The 16,272-nt window shown below is 36.0% G+C and overlaps 1 protein-coding gene across 8 annotated transcripts in view; it reads right to left on the bottom strand.

Annotated features, from left to right (window-relative positions):
- Kdm6a (lysine demethylase 6A) overlaps positions 1-16,272 on the bottom strand; it is a 123,114-nt gene that overhangs the window by 79,106 nt on the left and 27,736 nt on the right. For all 8 annotated transcript variants that reach the window (XM_034484935.2, XM_076918458.1, XM_076918455.1 and 5 more), the window contains exons 3-4: positions 8,400-8,508; positions 1,310-1,359 (exon numbers count right to left, since the gene is read on the bottom strand). In XM_034484935.2, coding sequence (XP_034340826.1) covers positions 1,310-1,359; positions 8,400-8,508 — 159 coding nt within the window. The remainder of the gene's footprint in view (positions 1-1,309; positions 1,360-8,399; positions 8,509-16,272) is intronic.

Raw genomic sequence — 16,272 nt, forward strand, 5'->3', positions numbered from 1 at the left:
TGACTAGGGGGGTGGGAGATATAATGAAAGGAATCTTATATTCATGATAAGCTACAAAAATAGAATATCTAGGTAGAAACTTAACCATACAAATAAAAGACATTCCCAATGAAAATTATAAAACACTCATGAAAGAATCTGATGACACCAAAAGATGGAAAGATGTTTCATCTTCGTGGACTGCAATAATAATGTCAAATGTCCACACTACCCAAGGTGAAGAGATAGAAACAGAAAATGTAAAATCATGAAAGTATAAAAGACCATCCCCCCCCAAGGTCTAGCTGATTTCAAATTATGCTCAGATGATAAAGATTAGCAATGTACACAGACAAAAAGTAAGAGAACCCACGAATAAGCCCATGCAATTAAGAAGCAAGTAACTCCTTACAAAGAACCAAAAACATTAACAGAGAAAGGGAAATCTCATTAATACATTGATTCTGGTAAACTAAGCATCTCTATGCAAAGGATTAAAACTGTACTATTATCTCTAACCTTGTGGGAAAAAAAATCAACTCAAAACTAAACAGACATAAATTTAAGACCTGAAACTATGAAGCTACTAGAAAAATGAAACTCAGGAGTAACAATGTCATTAGTATAGGCAATGACTTTGGAAATAATGCACAGGAAAATAAAGTACAAAAAAGACAAATAGGTTTACATAGAACTAAAAAGCTTTTGCATAGGAAAGGAATCAATCAGTAAAAGTGACAATACAAGTCCAATGAAAATTACAAAATTTTTGGCGGTGGTGTACATCTTTAATCTCACTCAGCACTGGGGAGGCAAGGCGGCAAAGACCTCTGAATTCAAAGCCAGCCTGGTCTACAGAGTGAGTTCCAGGACAGCCAGAGCTACACCAATGATTAATATCCAGAATATATAGTGACTTCAAAATTCTTAGAAGGAAAACAAATATATAAACAAAGGGGTAAAAATGTAACCTAGTTGTGAGGTGCTTGTCTAGCAAGTGTAAGTTCCTGGGTTCAATCCTCAGGACCATATAAACCATTAACCCAAGCACTTGCTAGGTGAAAGATGTTAGTTTGGCTCTGTTTGATTTTTCAATTATTTTACATGCAATCAGTTCATCTCTGGTTAATAAAATGTCAACAATCTAATCCTTCTTAATAAAATACAAAGTAGTTAAATAGAAAACAAAATGATACTGATTTCCTTCTTCTAATCTCTTTCCCGCAGAAGTAACATTAAAAGAAAAAGAATGAGCTGTGATCTTTTTATAACCAATAATAGATGTGCCAACAAAAACAAATAAGAAATTAGCATGAAAATGTGCACCAACCTTCCAGTAGTCAGACTGTAAACTGTAGTACCTCTGGTATGCAGATAATGCTAAAAGAAGGAGAAGAATTATGAGTCACAATTATGTTTCACTTTAGGAAAATCTTAAGAAACATTATTATAGTAGGTATTTAGAAGCCCTTGCCTTTGCTAATAAGCACTGATTTCTCAGTTAGACCCACAAGATAACTAAAGGAGGATAAAAGCTTAATATATTTGCCTTCATTTTGTCTATCTTCCTTACTTTGGATCACCCACTTAACTCTATAGGCTTACATCCAGGAATATCTGTCTAAAAATTTGTGATATGTAACCTATCTCCCAAACACACCCCAACCTCCTCAAGGCACAAAGATAAGAAAATAACTGGAGCACTGTGCTGTCATCATTCATGTCCTGTTCTAAAGCCCAGAAAAGCTTTGTTCTAAACCTAGAGTCACCCTGAATTTTTAGAAGAAGAGAGACTCATATCCAGACCACTCTATGATATTATCACCAAGGTAGGAACAACCCTTGGTGTTTCTTAGGCAATGTGATCAAAAACAGATGCATAAATTCTCCAACAAAAGCAGGCCATGCAGGTCAGACTAAACGAGTTATTGGTACATGCTCAGAGGTTCCAGTTGTTGAACTTTATAGTTTTTAAAACATGTAGAGTTAAGAATTATCAGCTATCTAAAGCAAGGGATGGGGGAGGCTAAAAGAAACAAAAAATAAATGGTAAAAATAAGATGAAGACCGTCCAAGGGGGAAAGCTCTTTAAAGATAGGAAATGCTGTTTTCATGATGGAGCAAGAATATTCTAAAAAAAACACACAAGATGCTCTAGAAAAATAAATTTGGAAAACTATTAAAGAATAATACAATAGAAGGATATGATTAAGAAGTTTGAGAGACCTCTCAAAAATGAACAACAAACAAACCAGAAGTCATTTACTAGAGGGCTAACAGTTATATCAGTAAACAGTAGTCCAAAAAGAAAGACCAAAATCAAAGGACAAATTTTAACACTAATTCTGCAATGGGCACTTGGAAAAACCTGCCATTGCTAAAGCATCAACTCTTCACTTGAGCACACAAGCTATCAATAGGATGATAAGACTAAACTATCTGTCTTCATTCTGTATCTATGTCCTTTACTTTGTCTCATATGCCTGCTTCAATCTGCTTAACCTAACGTATTTCATTCCTGTCAAGGCTAATGGCACACATAAGTTATTTTCCAAAGCCTCCAGTTGCCTTAGATTTACAAAACCAAAACTTTCCAGGAAAGATATTCCCCCTCCCAATAAAAGGTGAGACTACATCCTTGCTAAACTAATCATGTTGTAGATGTCAGATTGGTTCCCTCAGGGAATTACAATGTATTAACAATTTATCCAGCCATCTTGTAGAACCAGAGCTGAGACAAAGAAGGACAATACCACACTTTAACCAGGGACTGCTTAATAAACTGTTCATATATTCTTTAGATAATCTTTTATGTCTCTGCAGCTGAATGTTTGAATCCAATATGGAAATTAATTGCTTCTGAAACTTTCTATGTAATACAACCAAATTATGAATGCCACATAGAAGAAAATTTTTTAAACTTTATTTTTAAACAGAACTGAAGTAAAGGGGTGTAGCTCAATGGTATATACTAACCTAGCATGCAGAAAGCTTGGGTCTAATTCTTAGAACAATTAGGGAGAAGTGGGTCACAACACATCATATACCTTAACAAGTTATTTCTTCATTTGATATTAGTCTTTCTTTTCCAATAAAAACTTCACTAATCAACAAATTAAACTGAAAATTAAACTGAAATTTTTAAAAGTTTAAAAATTAAAATATGGAAATTATGAGTTAAGTTTTCAGTGTTTGAAAATTCACCTTCAAAATTAGGAATTCTCAAAGAAATCATAATAACATCCAAATTAAATGACACTGAGTTACAAAAACTACACTACTATTGATGGTTAGTAGAAACATGGCATCTATACAACAATGCTATAAATTACTAAATAAATATGAAACATCAAATTCAAAGTCAGAGTTGATAATCTAAATTGCAGGGAGCGTGATAAATGAAGCATTTCTTTCATCTTTCTATTTAATTATAGACTTTCTTAGTAACTACACTCTACCTCTATTAGGTTATCTTATTTTATTTACCTCCATTGGCATCTTATTTTAAGATACTAATAAATTTTGTGTTTCTTAATCTAAATAAATCAGTGTGATTCTATAAAGGCTACAAGTACCTACCACCTGGGTCCTTCAAGCAGTCGTCAATCTTTATCTATTAAAAAAAGTTTTTAGTTTACTATCACTGGGTATTTCTAAGAATAAAAACCACAGAAAACTTTCATTGCAGTATCCTTATGTTTCAAATCTGTATCAGAATGACTGTAACAAATGTATCAGAAACATTGATTTATTTTTGCTAGCCAAACTTACTATCAATTATTAGAAAACAGACCTTTTGTTCTTACACTGTACTTATATACTATGTTTATAGATAAGATACTCACAGTAGAGTTTTGTCATTTAATCAAAGAAAACATGCTCAGGCAAACTGACCTAAGATTTCTACAATGTAACAAATCTTGGTATACAACCAGTCCTAGCCATTTCTGTCTAAGAACTAAACCATTCCAAACATATTTTGCCACAAATTATAGATAAGGGGTGAGAGGGTGAAGGGAGTAAAGAAAGAAAGAAGGCAATTACTTGAAGGAAGTAGCAAAAACAACAACAAAAAAAATCTATCACTGGTTAAAATTTTTCAGGGAATTATATACTTTGGAAAACTTCCACCTCAACATGAAATGTGAATCAGTTATTTTTAAGGTTTTAATGTTCTCATACTAACATCAGGAATGATTATTATAATCCAACTAAATTGTACTTTGTTGAAATTGCCTCCTAAGGCAACCTTTTAACTAATTTCAACCCTTTTAATAATTGGTGAAGGCTATAATAATGGCTTCATTCTTCCCTCAATGCAATACTAGTTTTATTTCCAGCTTCCATAGGTCACTATCCTAAAGTCAATTCCTTGCTAAATGAAGGCTATCCTCCCTTCCATAGGATCTAAAGTACACCAATGGGTCTCAATGTTGCTGCAATCTCTTATCCACTACTCTTTTTAGGATAAATTCCTAAAAGTAAACTGTGGAGGTTTGGTCTGTTGTTAAGTATTATAATGCTAAATAGTGTCCTCCCTCCCCCAGGATCAGAGAATCCTCACATACTCCAAATGATGCTATGTAACCTTGCTCCATAATTTAAAACTATTGGTTGAAAAAAGCTGCCTATAGCCTATAGCTGGGCAGAAAACAGATAGGCAGAATTTCATTTACTGGGCTTGGAATCTAAGGAGGGCCAAGAAGGGAAAAGAGAGAAGGTAAAAAGAAAAGAAGTCACCAAGGAGTAGGTGAAACATGAAAACATGACCATGAAGGATGGCCAGTTGAAGAGCAGCCTGGATGAAATATAGCAAATAATATCTAGGGGCTATTTACAGAGATGTAGACAGAATAACTTAGAAAGTGGATATTTGCCCAGCTCTTTAAAGGTTTATTATAAATATAAAAGTTTTTTGTCTTATCTGGGAACTGAATGATCAAAGGCAGGGTAGAAACTCCCAACTAAGATTAAATATGACATAGTAGTGCCCAATGTGGGGTGTCATACATAAATAAATATAAAACATGAATAAGGCAGCTATATGTCTTTAGTTTATGCTAAATAACCCCAGTATCCACACAGCAGAATCAGATTTATCCAAAACTGCAACTCAATAGCTGAGCAATTAAATGGTCTACCTTTACCTCCTATGCTAATCTGGCTACTTCCCAGCCCCATTCCATGATGCTTGGATTATTATTATTGATCTGGTTCTTCAGACCCGTTCTTCAGTTCCAATTCCTCCATCCTGCCACTGATCTGCCTCTTTCCCTCTTCCTTGCAGATACCCTACCCTATTTCCAATTCTGCCCAGACATTGGGTGATTAGCATTTATTGACAAAGCAGTGAATAAATGGTAAGAACTCTTTATATAAACTTGAGACAGGAGATTCTTGGCCTACCCATTACAATGCTGTGTCCAGATTGAAACAAGATATGAGGGCAGAGAAATCAGCATTAGAATTACCAGAATAAATCAGAATTAGAATTAGAATTAGAATTAAGGGTAAAGTTTACACAGAATACAAACATTATGACTACAATAAAATAACCAAATAAGCGACAGAATGTGTGTGTGTGTACTTTTAATCAAAAGTAAGATAACCATAGCGTATCATTTACTGACCAAAAAAATTTTAGTTCATGTAAGACAGGAAGTGGGTGACATTAGGATGATAAATACAGTAAAATCACAACCCAAAATGTTCATAAAACAGATTCCACTGTTTACCATGGCAAGCATAATAGGGGGTATGCCGGTATTGCTTGTTGTTATTGTTTCTTAAAGGAACTAAACTCGTGGATATCCTGAGTTCAAGGAATTTAAAAAAAAAAATAATAAAACAATAAATCCAGGTATATAGCTGAGAATCATTCCCTGATTAACAAGGCAGTAAGTCCCCTACAAATATGTACTTGGAACATTGTAATCATAGATTTACATGTTCACTGCATGGTTCATTTTAACTTATGTTTTATAATGTTTTTTAAAAATAAGTTATCTATTTAACTGAGGTCAACAGGTTTTTTTTTTTTTTAATCTTGTGCCAGTTACAAAGAAAGGAGTAAACCTGAGAAAAGAAATGTCTTTATAATTGGTGTAGTGGTTTGAGTGTGGGTGGGTATGCTGCAGAGGCAAACAATTATAAGAATGGATGGGGTGGGGAGGGATAACTAGTTTCTGGTTTTTCATGGAGCTCTCTCTCTAGCCCTAGCTTGTATTTTAAGACAAAATTTATTAGGAGAAAGTGCCCTTCAAACTCTCAAGGAGACCTCATATAGAAGCAACTACCTTGAAATATGTGATATACCCATTCTCTTCCCCTTCCTGTTAAAAATTAAGCTACTGTCTACTAGCAACAGCCAACTAATCTAATCTTTAAAATGGTAGGTGGGTATTTACAGTAAATTGTTTTCAGTCAATTCAATCTTTAGCTATCTTCTTCTTCTCCCATCTTACTTACTACTTACACCAGCTAGTTTGTCAGGACACTGTAACTACTATTTGCTCACATTCCACATTCCAAAACATAAAAGAAAATTTCCAAATGCCCCTTGATTCTTTGTTGTCTTCACAGACAAACTTTTTGTTTGTTGCTTACTTATTTGTATTGTAAGACAAAAGTCTCAACTCTGTAACTTCAGTCTGGTCTGAAAGATACTACACTAGCCTCACACTTAGAGCAATCCTCCTGCCTCTGACTCTCAAATGGTGCAGCTAAAAGCATGAGCAACCACACGTACATGCGTGCATGGGTGTGTGCGCGCGTGCATGCATGCATTTATGTGCACAGGAGCCCAGGTTCCCTCAGAGGCCAAAAGATATTAGACTCTCTTGAACTGAAGCTAGTTACAACTGGTTGTGAGCCATCTAATGTGGGTACTGGGACAAACTTTCATCTCCTGAAAAACAATAAATGTTCTTAAATGCTGAGCCATCTATCTCTCCAGCCCCTAACTGAACATTTTATAAATTTAAAATGTAGCTAAATTCACTGAAGAATGTAGTTTAAAAAGTTAAGGGCTGGCAAAAATGGCTCAGCAGGTAAAGAAATATAGTTGCTGACAGGTTTAATGGCCTATGCTCCAGGACGCACATGGTAGATGGAAAAAAACAATTATACAAGTTGTCTTTGACATCCACATCCATGTAATAGCACGTGTATATACATATAAGCAAACACAGAAATAAATTAATTAACTAGTTAGGACATCTGAAATAAAGAGTTAAAAGATACATGGTTTAGTGATAACTAAGGTCATTAAATGACAGAGAGCCCTATGCTGGTATTTCAAGTCTAGGCCCCCTCTTCATGTGTTGTTAAAGTAACATGGCCTCTCAGTATATAAAGGTGTACAATCAAAACAAAACAGATTCCAAAGAATTCTGTATTCTTTTAGTATAACAGTTTGCTTTAAATAAGTTGCCATCTTTAACTGATGTTAAAATAGTAAGTATTGGGCCAAAGATAACTCAGTGGGTAAAAAGCACCTGTCCCCAAGGCTGACAACCTGAGCTTAATCCCTGATACCCTCAAGATGGAAGAAGAAAACTGATTCTTAATGTTGTTCTCTCCATTCCATAGCACATGCATGCCCCACACACAAAAAAGCAAGTAAATAAATACATGTAAAAAATTACTAATGCGTGTTATCCTGATAAACTGGAGCTATTTTGCTCAGTACTAGCTAGTATCACATAATAATCCTAAAACCTCTAAGTGATCATGGACTACTTTTGTGACCTTTACATACTAGAAAACAAGAACTTGGAAATGTTTATATAATCTGCAAATATAAATATCAGAGCTAAATTGAGAATGTCACAAAATAGGAACGTTTTAGACTAAAACTACACTTCCATTAGGAAAATGTGTGGCCAGACCCAAAACTGGCATGATATAATAGCAATGTGAAATAACAACAATCCATTACTATCCATTAGGCACTCTCCTCACATTTGCTGAAAACAAATGCATCCAGTGCATATAGATACTTAGTGATACCCTAAGTTTAAATGTTATCACTAGTAAGAACAGTTTTCCTTTACTGTGTTGTTTTCTTTTTGTGTTGGGGAAGGGCAGGCAGGCAGCTTTTTAAATCCCTATATGAGTAAACGGTCTAATTTGGCACCTTAGATTCTTGAAAAGGGCAAATGTCAGAAGACTAACTTCTACATTCAGACATGTAACTTAGCCTTCTTGATGAAGAACATTGAAAAAAATAAACTAGTTTTAAGGTACAAGCTCATGTGTTTCTCTCCCTGTATTACTTGCCTGTCCAGTAACAATCATTATATTGTATAATATAGATGCATATATGTGTGTATGTATGCATGTTTTGTGTTTAATTGTTCCACAAAAATCCATATCCATATATACACAAATACATATGAATCAACAAGAAAACTGATTACCTTTTGGATAATCTTCCAATAAGAGGTTGAAGTGACCTAATTGACAAAAGAAATCAGACTCCACTTTTCCTTCAGCTTTTAAGATCAGAGACTCATAGCAGCGAACAGCCTACAAAAAAAGAGCACAAACGTTTAAGACATAGGTAGCAATCCTAAAAATACATTTCCTCCATAAGATAATGTATATATCTATACTCCAGGAAATCAATTATTTTTTTCTTATATCTCAATACAATATCATTCTGTAAAAGAAATAGCTTCTTTTAAGTATTTATCAGAGATTCCACTAATTAGGACATGAATCTCTTTCCCATTACAAAATAATATTTGACAAATCAAGTAAAGAAGCACTTTAACAAATGACAATTTTGTCCAAAAATCGCAAATCTAAACTATTACTGTAATCTCTGCTCATACAAACAAACTTATTTTCAAATCAAATATTATCCATTTTTCCTACAAGCACGAAGATTTTACTTATGTGAGAATTCATACAATCTCTGTAGTAAGAACAGCTACCATTTATATCCAATGGTTCACCTTAGCCAAAATCTATACCAGATTTAAAATACCTTTTAATTATCTTTTCCTTGTAATGAACATCAGTCAAACATATTAATTCTATCTTACACTTCCAAAATATTTATACACCCTTACTCTTACACTTCCTTTCTCAGACAGGAAAAAAAGCTATTAATTGGTTTGAACTCTAAAGAAGACAAATGACAAACAGAGTTTAATGGCATATTCCAGTTGTCATACACTACAAATCTTGGGTAACTTCTCTTAACTCTCTTAACTTTAAGAGACCTGACAAAATGATTAAGATGTCAAAACTGGACCCTGAGATAGACCAGTATGTGCTTGTACATAAGCCTCACAAATCAAATCAAAAGGCTTGGGCTGGCAAAATGGTTAGCAGCAGGAAACGTGCTTACTTTAGGATCTGCCTTTGATGTTCTGGGACACCTTGCACCTCCCTTATGTCCTTGGAATAGATTAACTCTACTTTTCTCTGCAGTTATTAATTGCCTATAACTTTTCATCTAGAAGTAAGGCCTTGTGAGATTCCCTATTCATGTTAACATGTCAACTGTTGTCATTTTTCAGGTCTTATTTGGGCTTCCATAGGTGCACTTCCCGTCATATACATTATTTTGTAGCAGATGCCCTCTCTCTTCTTTTGCCCTTAGCAATTTTCTGCCTCCTCTTCCTTGTTGTTTCCTGGGTGTAGAAATTGTGTTGTAGATATGTTCATTGGAGTTGGATAATTGTTCTGTGCTTTGACCAGCTGTGAATTTCTATCATGATCTCTGCTACAAAATGAAGCCTCTTTGATGAGGGGCAAGCACTAAACTCATCTGTGGGCATAAGAAGTAAGTATCTCTAATTCAAAATTATACTAACAGGGAAGTAGCAGTAGTAGGTTCTCCTCTAGTGTCTCTGGCCTCACCTGATGAGGAGCAAGCATTAACTCATCTATGAGCATAAGAAGTATCTCGAATTCAAAATTATACTAGCTTAAGGAACTGGCAGTAGTAGGTTCTCCTCTAGAGTCTCTGGCCTCACCAGCCACAGAAAGGTAGATGGGCAAGATTTACAGTACTGGGCATGATTTTCTTCCTAATGAACAGACCTTTTTTCCAATTAGAAATCTATTGGGTGCCCCCAGGTTATAAGTGACATTGTATCTTTCTGAATAGCTTGCCATTGGTCACTATTATGGTTTGTAGGCTTTACAACTATTGATTACTGTTCTCCTTTGATAGACTACATAGCACCTTCTAGTACTATGAGAACTAATTCTCAGAAAGGAGGCTTCCAATTCCATTGTAGCCCAGTTCTTCCAGGTTCTATATCTGAAGTTGTAAATGTTATCTTCAGCTATAGAGTAAGTTCTGGAAGGCAACCAATAGCCAAAGCAATAACCTCTATCATTTGTGTGTGTGGGGGGGGGGGGGGAGATTCCTTAGGCTACGCTGACCAACAATGCAGAAGGGGTTTCCTATGCCTGGCATTAGGGTTTTGCTAGATAGTGTATAGCTTTGGGGAAATAAAGATTTCACCCCAAGTGATGCGACTTCAATTCAAAAAGTACACACACACACACACACACACACACACACACACGCAAAATAGAGATAAGTGAATTAATATATAAGTAGTTTTTGAAGTTACAATAAAGTGGGCTAGAGGGAAGCTGAACTCAGAACAATGGGCAGAAAAGTGTCAAAGCAACTTTTAGTATTAAAGTTAGACATAGAGGTTCACACTGAAAATCTTAACACTCAGGATGGCAAGATAGAATAATGAAAAGAGAATGGGAGGTTCAAAGCTAGCTTGGACTACATAAATGCATTCAAGGTTATCCTGACATACAAAGCCTAATAGTGCTTGTATAGGCAGCACAAGGGCCTAAATACACCTACATGACAAGCAAAAAACAAAGGAAACCTTTTACATGTAGGCATTAGGCAGACACAACTATAATTCCAATAGGGGACACATAAAAAAGTACAGGTTTGGGAAGCTTGCTTATTCCAGCTCTAATTTTATTATTATTATTTTATGTGTATGGGTGTTTTGACTACATGTACCTGCATGCCTGCTATCACTAGGTCTGAAGTTCCAGAAAACAGTGAGGGCAGACCTCAGTTAAAGAGGAAAGGCACACTACTCCAGAATTAGGATTAAAAACTATTGAACTTCCTGCTTGGTATTCTTGCTAACTCAGATTGGATCATGGCACACCCTTCTACAAAATGAAATTGCCTTGCCAGGTTTCTTTCATTTTGTGTGTTTCTTTATGGGACAACAATAATATTCTTTTACAACAATAACTCACTTAATTCCATACTGCTGAAAGCCACTTTACATAATTCAAAAAAGAATAAATTTTAAGATACAAAATGGTAAAAGCTGTATTCCTTCAGAGAACCTCTTGAATTTAAAAAAGGAACCATATTCAGAAAGTAACTGAAGATTTATTTATTGAATGAATAAAATGTCACATTTCCTATTAAAAAGTTCCTATGGTGTGCTGGCTAGTTTTAGGTCAACTTGACCCATTCATTTGGGAAAAGGCAACCTCAATTGAGAAAATCCTGTTACCATCCCACAATGGCCTATGGGACATTTTCATTATTGATAACTGATGTGTTTAGGTCACTGGACAAGTAGGTGGTCTTAGATGATATAAGAAATCAGGCTGAACAAGCCATGAGTAGCAATCAAGTATGCGGCAGTTCTGTATAGCCTCTGAACCAGTTCTTGCCTCCAGGTTCCTGGCTTGAGTTCCAACTGCTCTTATTTCCCTGGATGATGTTCTTAAGCTGCTTAAACTCTTTCCTCCCCACATTGTTTTAAGTCAGTGTTTTAACCAGCAATAGAAACCCTAAGACATGAGTTTATGTTGAAAATTCTACTATCTATTTCACTTGTGAAAAAGTACTTCTAATCTGCTTTGAGCTTAGAAATGAAATTTCAAACTTATGAAAACAGAAATCTGATCACAGAGCTGTCAAGAAGTCTCTCTCTGTAGGTAGCAGTATAGATACGGCCAAATCTGACAGCCCAGTTTAATCCCCAGGACACACATATTTAAAGGGGAAAACTGACTCTTATAGGTTATCCTTTGACCTTCTCAGGGTTTTTCTGCATGACACATGTGCATGTGTGTGTAAGCACACACAAATTTTTAACATGAAAAGGTAGGGAGAGAGGGAATCCAAACAGAAACTAATACTGTTACAAGACTAAAGCATAACAGAATGGAAGAACAAAATGATATATGAAACTTTATAAAAAAAAACTACATTTTTCTACTCTTCAGAAACTACTGTTAAAAGAAAATGAAGAGAAGCATCACAAACTAAAGAAAAATCTTTGCAAAACACATACCTGATACAGTGCTTATACACAAACTATGTCAAAAGCTCTCAAAACAAAATAATGTGAAGAGCCAATTTTGAGGGTGAAAGAGGCAGAGGTAGGCAGATCTCTTTGAGTTTGATGCCTGCCAGATCTATACAGACAGGGCTACAAATTGAGACTCTATTTTAGAGAGAAAAAAAATTGCAAGTAAAATAGACCAAATATGTAAACTGGTACCAACCAAAGAAAAGATAAAACATTTGTTATCATTAGAGAAATGTGAACTGACAACAGCATAAAGATGGTATACTACTATGCATCCTAAAATGTTTAAAATTAAGATTATCTATTCCAAACATTCAGAAGAATATGGAAGTACTGGAACACTCATATACTGCTGGTAGAAATGCACCCACTTTGAAAGTCTTTTTGCAATTTAATATATATAATACATTAATTCTACTCATAAGTATTTGCCCAAAGAAAAAGAAAGCAAATATATGTCCATAAAGACTATCAAAGTGTGTTCATATAAATTTTAAACATAAAAACAACCCACAAATTAAAAGACAAAGGAGTATGCAAACTGTGATTCATATGCTCAATAACTTCTCAGAAATAAAGCTTAGTATACATTCATACACAGGACAATATGGGTGAATCTCAAAGGTTATGATGAGAAACAATGACAAATGAATATATATAACATGATTCCACCAAATTAGAACTTTAGAAAATCTGATACAAAGCCAATTTAGTGGCTACTTAAGGATAGTAAAGGAATGCACACACACTTAGAAGTGTGTCCAATGGTAAAGTAGAGGAATGCAGTCAAAATGTAACTTACCTGATTGAAAAGGGAACTAGAAATGTAAATAGGCCAAGAGTTGAGTATAGAAAGCAGATAGTGGGATGAGACTGATACAAACAGAGCGCTTAGGGTATCTGTATACATTTTACCTTAAACCGCTAAATAAGTAGCAATAGGTATGTGCTGGGTTGGGGGAAGGAATTTCTTTAGGAACATCTGAAACAGGGAAAAAATGCATGTGGCTTAAACAGTGACAAAAAATAGTTGCTGTTCCTACATGTAAGGGGGTTGGGGGGGAGAGGGCTATTAAGTAGCATCCCAAAAAAATTTTCAAAGGAATATTGCCCTATGTATTGAGGTAAGGCTAAAGGCTGCTTTGTTTTGTCTGACACTGTACAAAACAAAAACATATCCAGAAGCTACAAAGGTAAAATTCACACTATCTTTAGTGACCAGGCATGCAAGAAACTATAACCACAGTCAACAGAAAATCAAAATTATATAAATATCAATGAAATATAGGGTTGGAAAAACTAGAGCAAAGCATAAACATGTTAAGGAAAGACCATACATTTTGTTTGGTTTTTTGAGACACAACTGAAAATTAAAAGACAAAAATACACTGGGTAGATTGAACATTACCAAAGAACAAAGTCAGTAAACTTGAAAACAAAGGAATACAAAATGAGATCCAGAAAGGAAAAACATCTTTATAACAGAACAGAAGGGGTGTGTGGTAAGAAAGAGCTAGAGAGGTTGCTGAGTAAGAAGAGTAAGAAGAGCACAAGCATGTTAATATCCATCTAAAAGCCAGGCATGACTGCAGCGCCTAATATTGAGGTGCGCAGAAAGTACATCCTGATAGAACTATCAGGCTTCCAGTTCAGTAAAAGACCTTGTAACTTCACAGATAGGAATACTGGAAGACACCTGAAATCCAAGTCTGGGAGCAGGTGTTAGTATTCCGTCTAAACTCCACCTCCCCAGTTACCTGGCAACAGCCAGGTATGCTCCTCCCCACAGCTACCTGGCAACCGCCAGGTAGCCTGATCCACTATAAAAGGGGCTGCTTGCCCCCTCCTCTCTCTCTCTTGTTCTCTTGCTCTCTTACTCTCTTATCCTCTTACCCTCTCTTACCCTCTTGCCTCTCTGTCCCCTCCCCCCCTTCCTCTCTCTCCACGTGGTCATGGCCGGCCTCTACTTCTCTTCTCTCCCCACCTTTGCCCTTTCCCCTGAATAAACCTCCTCCCCCTTGGAACCGCATGGTCTGGAGTGGTCTGTTCTGAGCTGCGGTCGGACTTCTTCTTAAAACAACAGCAGGTACACATACTTTTACACTCGCATGCATGCATAACACATACACAACACACACAGCACATCAGTAAGTTAAAAAAAAAAAAAACCTTCAAACAACATGTTATATGTGTGATTAGAATGCAAGATGTAAGGAAAAATTTCTGAAGACACAAAAACAGATATTTCAAACTGGATGAAAGTTATAGATCAAGGAGCAACAGATATCAATTAGGAAATATTAAAAATATATTCTGGAAAAAAAAAACCTACAAGTCATAACATAACCCTGGGATAAAACAGACCTAACTAATACTAGCAATGAGGGAAAAACTGCCACAAGTAGACAAAGACATACTTATGGGGGGGGCGCGGGGAAAGCAAATTTAACTTATAAAACAGTTAAAGCACTAAATCTGGGCTAAACACCTCCATAGTGTTACAGGGGGGAAGAAGTCAGTTTGTAAAGCCCAACCAAGTCCTTATTTTTAAGAAACTCCATTTTGTGGGATACCAGGGGCTATACTCCCATTCCAGGAAGAAAATCACAAAGTCCATCTGAGTAAACATCCTATGACAACACCTCCCACTACTACCACCACCACCCTGCCCCCCAGCAACAGCCAGGATACAACAGCAGGATCAAGAGATAACCTGACATCCTGCAGAGAATAGATAATTTAGCCATCCTAGTAGTCAGGTGTTTTTGGCCCCATGTTAGGTTCCTGCCAACTACGGGAAAATGCAGTTTTTAAAATATTAACTTGCTGACTCATATGGAAATTCCCCAAGCTTGCTGCAACTACAAAAAATACCCTGCACCCCTAGACTCAGGGGTTCTCACTCTGACTTGCTGGGACTGAGATGGTGAGAGACTCTGCTCATGGGTATGTTTGCATCAGAAGTGGCTCCTCAGTGGTCTTTGGTGTCCCTGTGACTTGGGCATAACAATTTAATAATTGCATACCAAGCCAAAACCTTTTAAGAAAGAAAAATAAAGTTTTACCACAAAAGCCAAAAACAACCAGTACCTACTAAGAAAATGTCACAAGAAACAAGTCCTTCAGGCAGAAAGATAATACAAGATGGAAACTGAGATCTACAAAATAGAAAAAGAAATATAGAAACTATGTAAATATTACACTTATACATTAACTGAAATTCCTTAAAAGTTAACTAGGGAGGCAAGAAGAGAGCTCAGTGGTTAAAAACATAAATGTTCTTGCCAAAGACCAAAGTCCAGTTCCCAGCACTAACTCTCAGATCACCAGCAGCTCTAACTCCAGCTCCAGGAGACCCAATACCCACTTCTAGCCTCTTTGACCACCCAAATGCACATACTAACACTCACAATTTCTTAATTAGCTATTAAACAAAAACAATAGTACCAATGCTTTATGAGACCAATAACACAGAAGTAACATGAAATGCAATTGCAAAAAAAAAAAATCAAGAGGCATTAAACAGAAGTATGTTTTACTAAGTTTCTTTACGAGGAAGTGAAGCATGTGGAGTAAAAATGCAAATACTCTGGGGAAAAAAAAAAAAACACAACCAAAAACTCATATCACAAATAGAAAGCAAGTAAAATTGATAAGCTCAAATCTATTATCAATACCTGCCCTTTAGGACAAAAGGGAGCTCAGGCTGGCCTGAAACTATGTAGCAAAAAAGTGTGCTGGTAAATCTCTCAAGTGTCAGTTTGATACCTACTGATTAGCTATGCTAGGCCTCTGGGCATGCCTGAGGGAATGAGGCTAACAGGGTGGGAAGACCTGCTCAAGGTGGGCAGCATCATTCCCTGAGCAGAGATCCTAGGCCTTTAAAAAGAAGAATGTGAGCCTAAGCACACGCATTCACTGCTTTCTTCTTCCTGCCTAGATGCAAAGTGACCAA

Source organism: Arvicanthis niloticus, chromosome X, assembly GCF_011762505.2.
Source record: "Arvicanthis niloticus isolate mArvNil1 chromosome X, mArvNil1.pat.X, whole genome shotgun sequence".
Classification (NCBI taxonomy): Eukaryota; Metazoa; Chordata; class Mammalia; order Rodentia; family Muridae; genus Arvicanthis; species Arvicanthis niloticus.